This window comes from Eumetopias jubatus, unplaced genomic scaffold (genome assembly GCF_037043125.1).
Source record: "Eumetopias jubatus isolate StellerSeaLion01/CBP00866 unplaced genomic scaffold, mEumJub1_p1.0 scaffold_17, whole genome shotgun sequence".
NCBI lineage: Eukaryota > Metazoa > Chordata > Mammalia > Carnivora > Otariidae > Eumetopias > Eumetopias jubatus.
This window is the reverse complement of record NW_028274823.1, coordinates 9,636,176-9,648,452: the sequence shown is the minus strand read 5'-3', so window position 1 is coordinate 9,648,452 and position 12,277 is coordinate 9,636,176. Positions and strand designations below refer to the sequence as shown.

Below are 12,277 nucleotides of genomic sequence, written 5' to 3'. Positions count from 1 at the left end.
GGATGTGGGAAATTGATGGGGTTTTCTGAAATGTAACATTTTTGGAAATTACCGAGATTATTCAAAATTGAAGTTAGTCATATTTGTTCCAGTTGTGGCAGAGATGTTACTGACTCTGATGGTACTGCAAGCCACCAGTAGCAAATGGGGTTTAAGTGTGATTGAAAGTGACCCCTGAACAATCTGGAAGGAATCTTAATGAGCTCTGCCCCCAGGCTTTATTTGAAGTGTATTGCTACTCTTTCAAGGTAGAAATGGTCTATGATTTCATCTGTTTGGAATTAGGTGTAGATGTGAAGGGAGAAAATGGAGACAAACATCATGGGATAAGTGAGTTTAATGATTTCTGGGAACTGAGACAAAAAGCCACCCTAAATTTCAGTGATTCTCCGACGACTACACTGTAATAACTACTTGCTAATGTGTTGGGGACCCTGGGAACAAAGATCAGCCCCAATTCTGAACCTATCCCCTCTTCTCATCATACTGAAAAACCAAGTCCCAATGAAGAAAATCTGTCAAAATAAGGGCTATTTATTGCACTGCTTATCCAGTTACACCAATATTCAACCCTCTTCTTCCTCTGCCTTATCCTGCTTTCCTTGAAATTTACAAAATTACTGCCAAACACCAGCACTACTTGCCCACCAAAGGCACACCTGTTTACACCTATGGACCCATTTTCTCAGCATAGTTCCTGGACCATTAGAGGGCACTTCGTAAATAAATGATTTTGAATAAATGAGTGAAAAATCAATGAGCAGGAATACCATAGCCTTGAGTAATGAGTGCTCACTGGATCCTCTCAAAATAAAGACAGCAGGATCCTGGGGTCATTTCCTCTGATTGCTTAAATCTAAGGATATTTGAAAGGCTCAGTAGTTATTACAGACATAATTTTCAAATATCAGTTATCACTGGGACCATTTTCCCCCTAATTCTCTGGGAATCTAAATCTCCTTTCCTTTGCCCTCTCCTCCAATTCTTTTGTCCAGGCTTTATACTGTCACCTCCCCTGACGGCCAAGATGAGTACGTCACCCTACAGTTTTTCAGGGAGCGCTCCCAAGCTTCCAGGAGCGCATGGATTGGTGGTACGATCTGGCCTGTTGGCTTTGTTAGGCTCCTCCTGCTGATTGCACAACAGTCTTACAACAGGGCCAGTGAGACCTCCTGCGAAGAGGCACCCAGAAAAGCAGCCGTAGTTCAGTGCAGGTCTCATGGGCATCAGCAGGGATTTGGGGAACTTGCAGGCCACTGGAGCTTAGTTGATATTAGGACAACTCACATGGAAAATGTGAGGACAAAGGACAATTTGTTGACCACCAAAGAAAGGAGGATATTGCTAAAAACACGATTGTTCCCTGGCGTTGAATTTATCTGATCAACACAATCCAAGTCGAATAGTTAAGAGTCTCTAAAGCCCCATTATGATCAAGTTACCATCGGTTCCGCTGTGGCCCTGGGCCTGTTCTGCCTGCACGTCTGACACCCTGACCACAACCTCCTCACCTTCCCTCATGCCACAGCCCTGCCCCATTCACTTCGCTCTGCCTCTGCCATCCCCGGGCCCCAAACTTCATCCCTACCACCAGAGTGGGTTCAAAATCCATGGTATCCTATCTCAACAGAGCCGCGCAACTGCCACAGCTGCCCTGTTGTCTCATTCACCCCTGGTCAAACCTTCAGCAGATACACCACCTGATGACGCTCACAAGGCTGACAGCTCTGAGGGCCAGCCTCCCCCTCCCCCACATACACGTGTGCTCACACACATGCTCTTTCACTCACACACACTTTGGTGCACACACAAACTCTCACACACATAAAAACACTCTCACACTCATCCACACAAATGGTCTTACACAAACACACATACTCTCACAAACTCTCATACAGTCATGCACACAAACCTTCACACATACTCTCGCACACATACACACTCACACACACACTCATGAACACAAATTCTCACACACGCTCACACACACAAACTCTCACACTTACACACACTCACACACTCTCATGCACACACACCCTCATACACACAAACACACACGCTCACACACAAACTCTCACACTCACACACAAACACACCCTGACACATATGGGCACGTACACACACACACACACACACTCGTTCTCAGGACCAACCCATTTCTGTCATCTTTCCCTCCTTGTTTTCAGCTGACCCTGTCAGTCCTCGTTGCTTTTCCCCAGTGCCCTGCTCTCACTCACGAGGCTGTCTGCTATGTCCTTGCTCTAGTCTTAAGTCTTCCCCTCATCCTGGCTTCTTATCTCACAAATACTCCCCCAAACACTCAGGCAACTCTGATGAAGGCAGCTAGGAGACCAATCTTAAGAAACATCATCTAACATTTTATTTCCTCCCTGCTGTATGCCCAGAGCTGCCATCACAGGCCAAGCACAGGGCATCTTCTGGCTTGTTCCCTAGAGTCGCCTGCACCCCAATTTCCTCCCTACATTTGATTCTTACTTCCAGCTGTGCCTGCACTGTGCTGTCATGTCTGTTCTCTGAGCAAAAAGTCCAAATGGCACCTCCACTATCACTTGAAAAGTCTAGTGTTCTCTTCTTAGCATTCAAAACCCTACAAAACCAATCTTTCCTGCTGATTGATCCATCTTTATAAACTCTTTCTCCAACACAGAGTCATAGTTTACGTGGCTCTCTTACGGATTCCTCTGTTAAAGGGGTTCATTCATATTTGTCCACTTCCTCTAAATTTAGCCCACCCATTCTTCAAGGTCTATCTGACACCCCACACCCTTGATTCATTTTCCTGTCATTTAGTGAGTGCCCAGCAAATTCCAGGCACTGTGTGGGGAACATTGTCCCTTCCATTCAGATCTTCCGGTCTGATGGGGGGAGGACAAGACATGAACAGGTAGCCCCAAACCAGTAAATACCCAATGAGTTACCAAGATACTATCATTTGCCATAGGATTCCCAGTGCCCAGCACATGGTAGGTGCTCACTGATATTTGTTAAACTTGAATGGACTGAACATGAAAACTTTGGGAGGTCAGGCTTTCAGTTGTAGGGAAAACTTCATAAAGTTTCCAATTGGGAATTGGTCTTGCCTGGATGGCTAGGACACCATGTTGATGTAAGTGGTTATGACATTCCAGGGAATTTCAAGAAAAGCTGATGGAGTCATGGGTGAGTCTGAGGTTTCCTTCTGAGAGAGGGAGAACAAGCTGCCCATAGGAGAGGAGCTGGAAAGTGATGTAATGTGTTGGGGTTCAGGAGCAAATGGTCGAGAAAGAATTCTCGAGACATCTTTGGTGCAAAAATAGTTGTTTTTATTAAAGCGTGGGGACAGGACCTGGGGCAGAAGGAGCTGCACTGGAGTTGTGTGGAGTGACTGATTATATACTTTCAAGTTGGGAGGGCGTTAGGGATAGGGTAAGTCTCTAAGGAATTTGGAAGCAATGTTTCCAGGACTTTGCAGGGTTATTTATACCGTCTAACAAACCTTATGAGACCCTTCAGATGGATATCAGTGGGCCGTATGTTTGGAGGATGATTGCTAACATATATCTTGGGGCAGGGGGGTAGAGATAAAGGAAGTTTCCAAAGCGATTTTCATATGTTAAAAAAGACTTATAGGATCCTGGAGGTTGGGCTAATGTCAAGCTAAGGTTGTCTTTTGCCCTTAGCAAAGTATTCCCATTGAGGCAATTTTGTTCTGGAGGAAGGTCACTCTGCCTATCTTAAGTACTTGTCAACTGGCTGTAATTTACAAGGAAATTTAATTTTTTTCTATATTTCTTTTGCCTTTGTTCTCCACATCAGAAAAGAAGCTGTGGCTCTGATTAAAGAGGGTTTTGAAATTCAAGCTAAGAACTTTGGCCTTCACCCAGGAGATGATGAAGAACCATAGTAGGCATGGGAATGACACCAAAGGGGCTTTTTCAGATGAGTGGACAGGTGACGTGGACTGAAGTAAGGAAAGACTGAGTTAGGAAAACTGACTTAAAAAAAAAAAGATCATGGTGGACCACACACAAAGTAAACAAAACACACAAACCTAATTCAGGGTGGTCACGGTGGATCTGGATGTCAGCAGTAGATATTCTGCACGTTGGCCACCCAGGCCACCTTGCTGGGCCTGAGCAGCACACATCACAGGGCTTCTCTGATAATCTGAGGGGCTGACGTCTGTGAGTGTGCTTGGAAAAGTATAAAGCTGGGTGTAGGCATCAGAGTTGTTCATGCAAAGGAATGGGCAGAAGTGGCATTAAAAATGGAAGGGTTTGGCCATGGGTTGGAGGATGTGGGAGGTGTGGGACAAAAAAGAAAGAAGTGGGAGTGAATGACTAAATGTCCAGACTCTGGAACCAAATCCCAGCATTACCGCTTATGAACTGTGGGGTCTGGGAAAGTTACTTGGCTTCTTTGTGCCTTGACTTCCTAATCCGTTAAAATGTGCATGGAAGCAATAATATAATCTTTTCAAGTCAACTATAGTTTTTTCAAGACAGTTAGACTCATGACAAGCACACAGCAGGTGCCAAACAAAGGTCAGTTGTTATTATTAACAACACCAACTTTGTTGACTTCTAGAAGCCGCCCCTCCCCACAGGGGAACCTCTCCTGGGTCTTGCAGCCCAGACCACACATCTGATTGCTGGGTTCCATTCTGACTGGTCTAGTCCTCAATCCGTGTAGTGAGCATGGATTTTTTTCCCCAGCCACAAGTACCAGGCTCTGTGTTATCTGATATGTCCTCAGGGCCTTCTCCTTCTTCCCGATGAGGAACAGCAGGTCCTCCCCAACACACCCAGATGTAAATGGTCTATTATAAATCCACTCAAGAGCTTCACAGCCTATGTCCTTGGACAGTTTGTCCATGGAGCGTGGCGTCACTTCATAATGGCTGAAAGAAGCAGGGAGCTGAAGGGCACAGGGGCTCACAGTGCACAATCTACCAAAGGGGCTGCTCTGGAGGATAGCACTTATTTGTTTGCTCGAAGACAATGCTTAGATCAAAGTTATCAAGCCCAGCCAGAAAGACTTGGGAGCCAGGAAATAATGGACTGCTAGGTTTTGTTGAGCAGCACCCAAACATCTCATTTCTTAGCAAAGCTACTTTAAAAGACAAAGCCAGGGGTGCCTGGGTGGCTCAGTTGTTAAGCGTCTGCCTTTGGCTCAGATCATGATCTTGGGGTCCTGGGATCAAGCCCCGCATTGGGCTCCCTGCTCAGTGGGGAGACTCCCTCTCCCTCTCCCAACCCCCTGCTTGTGTTCCCTCTCTCGCTGTCTCTCTCTGTCAAATAAATAAATAAAATCTTAAAAAAAAAGACAAAGCCAAACACATAAAATAATTAACTAATATTAATTAAATACCCTTCCAAAGGAAAAAGAAGTAAAAAAAATAAAAATAGAAAAATAAGTAAAAAGCAAAAAAATGAGGGGGGAATTGTTTTAAAGAGATGAACTCAGGAGATACTGGAAAACATCAATTTAAAACTAAAAAGCAGGAGCACATGGGTGACTCAGTTAAGTGTCTGCCTTCGGTTCAGGTCATGATCCTAGGGTCCTGGGATCAAGCCCCGTGTCGGGCTCCCTACTCAGCGGGGAGCCTGCTTTTCCCTATGCCCCTCCCCCTGCTCGAGACTTCTCTCTCTCAAATAAATAAATAAAATATTTTTTTAAAAAACTAAAAAGCATTTATGTGTATTTGAATTTATGTGTAAACTGTAGCTGAATTAAAGAAAATGCTTCAGGGCACCTGGGTGGCTCAGTCAGTTAAGGGTCTGCCTTCAGCTCAGGTCATGATCTCAGGGTCTGAGACTGAGCCCCATGTCAGGCTCCCTGCTCAACAGGGAGTCTGCTTCTCCCTCTCCTTCTCCCTTTGCCCCTCCCCCCTGCTCAAGCTCACTATCTTGCCTGGTCTCAAATAAACAAATAAAATCTTAAAAAAAAAAGAAAAGAAAATGCTTCAAGATTAGCTACAATAGCTGAGGATGTCTGATAACATACACTGGCTGACAAAAACTTGGAATTACCAGTATAAATACTTATCTGATTAAAAGGAAGTTATGAAACCCAATATACCCCAAAACAGGAGCTTAAGGAAAGTGATTCCAGAACAAAACTCAGCACAACAGAATCAGTTGGATTGGTAAGCATTTGGATTCTCAGGTTCTCAGATTCTCTCTGCTGAGCCTGTGAGTCAGTGGGTTTGGAGTGGGGCTGGGGAAGCTGCTGTCTGATGCTAGGCCCTGTTGGGTCTTCCTACTGGGGAAGCTGTTTTCTCTCTCCCTGGGCTGAACATCTGGATTCTAACCTGGCTGTACTTCTCAGGTTGCTCCAGGAGGGACATCAGAGGACCCACAGGAAGGCCGTGGAAGGGACATTCTAAGAGAAACACTGGGCAAGGCTCACTGGCGGGACCGCTAGATGGTGAGTCAGAGCTGGACCTCCCCTTGGCCTAGAGGAGGCAGGGCCGAGGGCAGGTGGTACCTCCAGGGCTGCAGGGATGTGGAGAAGCTGTGAATGCCCCTTGGGATGGATGAGTCACTCATCCCTGGAAATAAAGACACCCCATTTTTATTTCTGTTTAACAAGACAGGGGTCTTTATTTAATTTCGTGGTTCTTACACTTTAAAGACTGACTTAAAGGTTCCTATTTCAGGTGCCCTTAAATGTTGGGGTAGACCATAATCAACCCCAAGAGCTGTGGAATGTGCAAAATCCCAGGTCCCCTCCCAGACATGGGGTACACTCCAGGAATCTGATCTTTAGCATACCTCCCCAGAGATTCGAACAATGCAGGCTGTGTGAGGGCCAGGCTTTGGGAGAAGCACTGCTCTGTGGCTGCTGGGACACAGGGAGTAAGCAGGGGGAGCAGCCCGCTGTCAACAGCCAGCCCTGGGAATTCCCATAAGCCTCCTCAGGCCTCTAATTACAGAGGGTGAAGTGTAGAAAATGACCATTGCCAGCTCCTTCGTGCTCCCTCTGCACAGGGCACTTCAGATGCATTTGGTTCATTGATATCCCTTGAGGTGAGTGCTTTATCATGGTCCCCACTTTGCAGATGAGGAATGAGAGGTGGGGGACCTACACACATCGTGTAGCTAGTGAGTGATGAGACCAGCAACAAAGCCGGAGCCAGCTGTGCACCTCCCTATTCCAGTAAGCTCTTCCTGCCCCAAGCATTGGGAGAGCCAGTGAGCGATGCCCAGCAAATGCTCAGAGAGCTGAAGTGTGGGTGCACGCTGGTAGGGCCACAGTTTCCTGGGGAGTTGGCACAGTGTGTGTATTTCTTGCACACTTGCTTTCCTCCACCAAGCCCAACTCACGACTGACAATGGCAATTGCATGGTGGAAATGATCCAAGAATACTGGAGATACTTCTTAAGCTAAACTATCAAGGAGCTGGAGAGTTCCTATCTTAGATGTAGATGTTCTTGCCAGAGCAGAAGGGAGGATTGGGAATGAAGTGCTTTTGAAAAGAGCAAAGCAAAGCCAGATATCCTGCTACACAGCCAATGTAAACTCCCCTCCCATGGATGACACCCACCCCCTAAACAGGTGAGCCCTACAGAGATGTGCAGAGGACCCCTGGGAGCGTTCGGAATGAGCTAGGGTTCCCCTTCTGTCCCTCACTGGTGGGACCCTCAGGAAGCTGTACCTGGTTTCCTCCCTGGTAAGGTGGGGAAAATAATACCCTACAAGGTAGTTGTGCACCTTAAAAAGATGTCTGTTGTAAAGCAGTTAAGTCAGTGCCTGGAGCGCAGGTGGCACTTCATGAATAGTGCTTACTGTCACGATGATGACGCCGGTGAGGAACGTGGTGACTCCACCAACACTTTTGGGAGGGGGGAACTGCCTTTCTCTCAAAGGCTGGCTCACTGTGCAGCTCGTGGAAGGTTCCGGCAGGTGTTCAGGCCGTGTCGAAGTGTACTTTGAAGGCGTGTGGTACACGGTGTGTGGCGACTTTGGGGACGAGAAGGAAGCACAGGTGGTGTGTCGGCAGCTGGGCTGCGGTACAGCCGTCTCCGCCCCAGGAGAGGCCCACTACGGCCAGGGCTCCGGCCCCATCCTTCTGGACGATGTGCAGTGTTCAGGGACTGAGGCCTATCTGGAGCAGTGCTCCCACGCCGGCTGATTCACCCACAGCTGCGGGCATGGGGAAGATGCTGGTGTCACCTGCTTGGGTAAATGCTTTTCTCTCTTCTCTGGGACTTGAGTTTCCATTTCTTCCAGTCGTGTCCTCAATATCTCCCCAACACAGCCAGACTCCCTAAATCTCTCTCTTTTTTTTAAAGATTTATTTATTTTTTTGAGAGAGAGAGAGAGAGAGCACACAGAGGGAGAGGGAGAGGAAGAAGCAAACACCCACTGAGCAGGGGAGCCTGACGTGGGGCTCAATCTCAGGACCCTGGGATCATGACCTGAGCCAAAGGCAGACATTTAACTGACTGAGCCACCCAGGAGCCCCGAGGACACCCTAAATCTAACCCCAAACTTTTTGTGTCTATTTGAGAAGCCAAAAGTCAGCATATTGCAAAGAAATCTCGGTTTGAAGCAAAAGGCTTAGTCCAGTTACAGGATGGGCTACATCACTGCGAGTCCCAGTGCAAAATGAAAATGTGGGTCTCCTTTATTAGAAATTATTTAAGAATTTCAAGACAGCAACAGCAGAGCATTAGAGCTCTGAGTGGAGGGCCCTGACTGACGACAGGTGCACCTGGCATCCTTAATGTTTGTGCGCCCCCCAATGCCTCCCCTTCCTCTTAATGTGGTTTTTTGCACATTATTTCCCCTATAACACAATGGGAATAATAATACTAATAATATTAGCAACCAAAACAATGGCTTTCCTCCCCCACCCCTTCCTGCTATTTGGGGAGACACCTGTTAATTCTGATCCTTCACGTGCCATTTCATAACCAATGAGGCTGTGCCTGATGTTTCTGCCTTTTGAGAACATCTGTCTCCTAGAGACCAAGTAGCCATGTCTCTAAGAACCCATCTCTGGATGATGGGGCAAGTTTGGAAGTCAGGAGCCAGAGGCAGCCCCCTCCTTGTTCCTCAGCTGCCAGATATGCAGAGTGGGAGGACACTGCTCCTCCATTCCCCTGATCATTCCTCCCAAATCTGACATGCCAGGAAGCAAGATCTAAGCCATTATCAGCTAACGAAGAGCCAAGCACTCATTCATTCAGAAAATATTTTTGCAGAAAGCTTGGAGATCCAGCAGTGAACACAATGTCCCTGTCCCATGGGATTGAATTCCAGACTATTCCACGTGCCAGTTTCTGTCACAAAGCAGCAGACTCCCCTCTCTTGGTGATGGTGGGGACCAGACCCTGCCTTGCTGGGACCTTTCCCACTGCAGGCGACTTTGTTCTAGAGCTGGTTAAATGGGTCAAGAAGAATTCCAGTCCATTAAATCGTCATTCCCAAGACATCTCTCTGGCTTGCAGGGAAAGGCAGCCCCAGCCCCTCTGACTTCCTGAACCCCTGGAACGCACTTTGTGAGCTTCCTGTGAGTCCTCAGGACAGACAGCATTGGGCAGATGTCATCTTTGTCTCATCTGGGCACTTCAGGCAGCGTAGGAAGTTGGGAGGAGGACTCTGCCAGTCTCTTAGGCAGCAGGTCCTTGGGCACGGGATCTTGAGGGGGGGACAGGGGCTGAGAAGAGTCTAGTTAGCAAATGATTATAAGAATCGGACCTCAAGGGGCACCTGGGTGGCTCAGTTGGTTAAGCCTTTGCCTTCAGCTCAGGTCATGATCTCAGGGTCCTGGTATCGAGCCCCACGTCAGGCTCCCCTGCTCAGCGGAGAGCCTGCTTCTCCCTCTCTCTCTGTCCCTCCCCCCTGCTTGTGTTCTCTCTGTCTCAAATAAATAAGTAAAATCTTTAAAAAAAAGAATCTGACTTCAGGGAAATTTAAAAACGCTTTTTTTTTTTTTTTTTTGAGGATTTCAGAGGGGAGGGGGGTAGGGGGATGGGTTAGCCCAGTGATGGGTATTAAGGAGGGCATGTATTGCAACGAGCACTGGGTGTTATACACAAACAATGAATCATGGATCACTACATCAAAAACTAATGAAGTACTGTATGGTGACTAACATAACATAATAAAAATAAATGAATAAATAAATAAATAAATAAATAAATAAATAATAAAATAAAAATGCTTTTTAAGTATAGTTTTAAACAGTTGTTCTCAACTGGGGATGATTTTATCCTCCAGGGGACATTTGTCAATGTCTGGAGACATTTTTGTCACAATTAGGGGGTGCTACTGGCATCTTAGACGTCAGGGACAATACCAAACATCCTACAACACACAGGACAGCCCTCCACCACAAAGAATTTTCTAGCCCAAAATATCAATAGTGCTGAGTTTAAGAAACCCTACTTTGGAATCAAGCATGTGCAATTGATTTTGTTTGTTTTAATAAGTGTGTATTAATCAATAATTAATTGATGGTTAATTTATTAATTATTGCTTTACTAACGAAAGCAAAGTAGTCTATAGCTCCTTCCTTAAGTGTCAGCCTCAGTCCAGATTTTTTCCAATAATTTCCTCTGATTGTCCTATCTACTGATTAAAGTTGATTAAGTTTACTCTCATTTGGAGGGAAAGAAAATCTAATTTCTTTCAAATATGATATTTTGACACATTTACTGAATCTTTATTATAATCTTAGCATGTAAGGTATTCCAAATCTGGGTATACTGAATCACTTGATGGTTTGCCTGAGAGACTGCCTCAAAGTGTGAATCCTGTCAGGTCATGGAGCAATTCCCAGTTTTCCAAGTACCTTCCATCCGTTATCCCATTCGATCCTTGCACAATTCAAGCAGGCTTGTTTTATGATCCTTGTTTCATAAATAAATAAACTGAGGTTCAGTGACAAGTTTAAGTCAAGGTCAGGTACCTCGACCAAAGTCCTATGGCAAATATCCAGGCCTCTGGACTTCACCTCTGGTGCTATCTCCTCCACTAAATGTGCCCACATGCTGGAAAATCACCCCGACTCTAGGCAAAATTTGCAAATGTTCAAGGTTGTCTTGCTGCTCTGTGAGCAGCCTCAGCCTGCCCTCATATTTTAGGCTCCTCACCCACTCATGTGCCCCAAGCCCTGGCACAGCCCCAGATGCACAGTACCTCTTGAGTTGAACCACCCTAATTTATTTAAACCAGACCCATCTTCCAACATCATCAAAACAGAATGTCAACTGGGGAAATGAGTGATGGACCATAGGACAAGAGAATGAATGTCCATGTGTTAATCAGCTCCCATGTTCCTCAAACAAATGCCCCAAACAGCACAGCCCAGGGTGACCTGCCCTGAGCACAGAGTCTCTTTGGAAGACATTTATCTTCAACAGTCACATAGAGTTTTATTTCCAAGTTACAGTACAATCATATTTATCACAATATGAAAACAGGTGTTTAAAATACTCCACATAAGGTAATGTTGGTTACCTGAGATGCACCTTGGAAGATGCACCCTTCTGGCCTGCAGATGTTCCCAGCCCCAGGGGAGGACATCTAAACAAACCAACCCTAGTTGAGTGTATTGGGCTATTCCTGAGCATAGAGTTTAGACTAAGATGTCTGCATTTCAACGAATGTTGAAAACAGTAAAAGGTCTTTCCTTCCAAGCCTCCTTTTTGGAATAACCACATAGAGCCCAAATTCCAGGCTAAACTTTTTTATTGGGTTCATAGAAGTGGGACAACAGGTGATCCTTCCAGAAAGTGCAGGGCCCTCCAGAATGTTTGTCATCTTTGATAGACTCCAGTTATATTCAACTTTCTTTTCTTTCTCATAGAATATGAACATGAAACTTCAGGAGCTTTTGGTAAGAATCACACCGCAGTATATCTTTAAGGGAACCTCCCCAAAATGTTCCCAATCCTCTGATTTTATAACACAACCCATTGTGGAAGTGGGGAGGGGCAGAAGACAAATAATGAATTTAATCAAAAGAACTCTACAAAGGAAAGGGAAAAAAAAGTAGCTTCTCTGCTTTGACTATGGTACAGAGGAAACATTTTCCCCCAAACTGTTTGTTCTCATTGCCTAAATGTATTTCAGAAAATTATGGAGTGAGGATATGAATATAATTTAATAAATTGCCATCCAAAGACATAATTGAACTAAAATTGTACTAAAGAAAATCCTAACTTCAGACTTCTGGCAAATTCAGAAATGAGTGGAGAAAAGCTCACCATTTCTGGTTAACTTGGACCCTACAACACCTTTCTACCTTAGAAGTCTCTTAATG

At 45.6% G+C, this 12,277-nt stretch overlaps 1 protein-coding gene across 1 annotated transcript in view; it reads left to right on the top strand.

Annotated features, from left to right (window-relative positions):
- Positions 1-12,277, top strand: part of LOC114202668 (scavenger receptor cysteine-rich domain-containing protein DMBT1-like) — a 132,130-nt gene that overhangs the window by 20,495 nt on the left and 99,358 nt on the right. Inside the window, 2 exon segments of the mRNA XM_088020109.1 lie at positions 6,331-6,429; positions 11,822-11,851. Of these exon segments, the coding sequence (XP_087876235.1) occupies positions 6,331-6,429; positions 11,822-11,851 (129 nt within the window).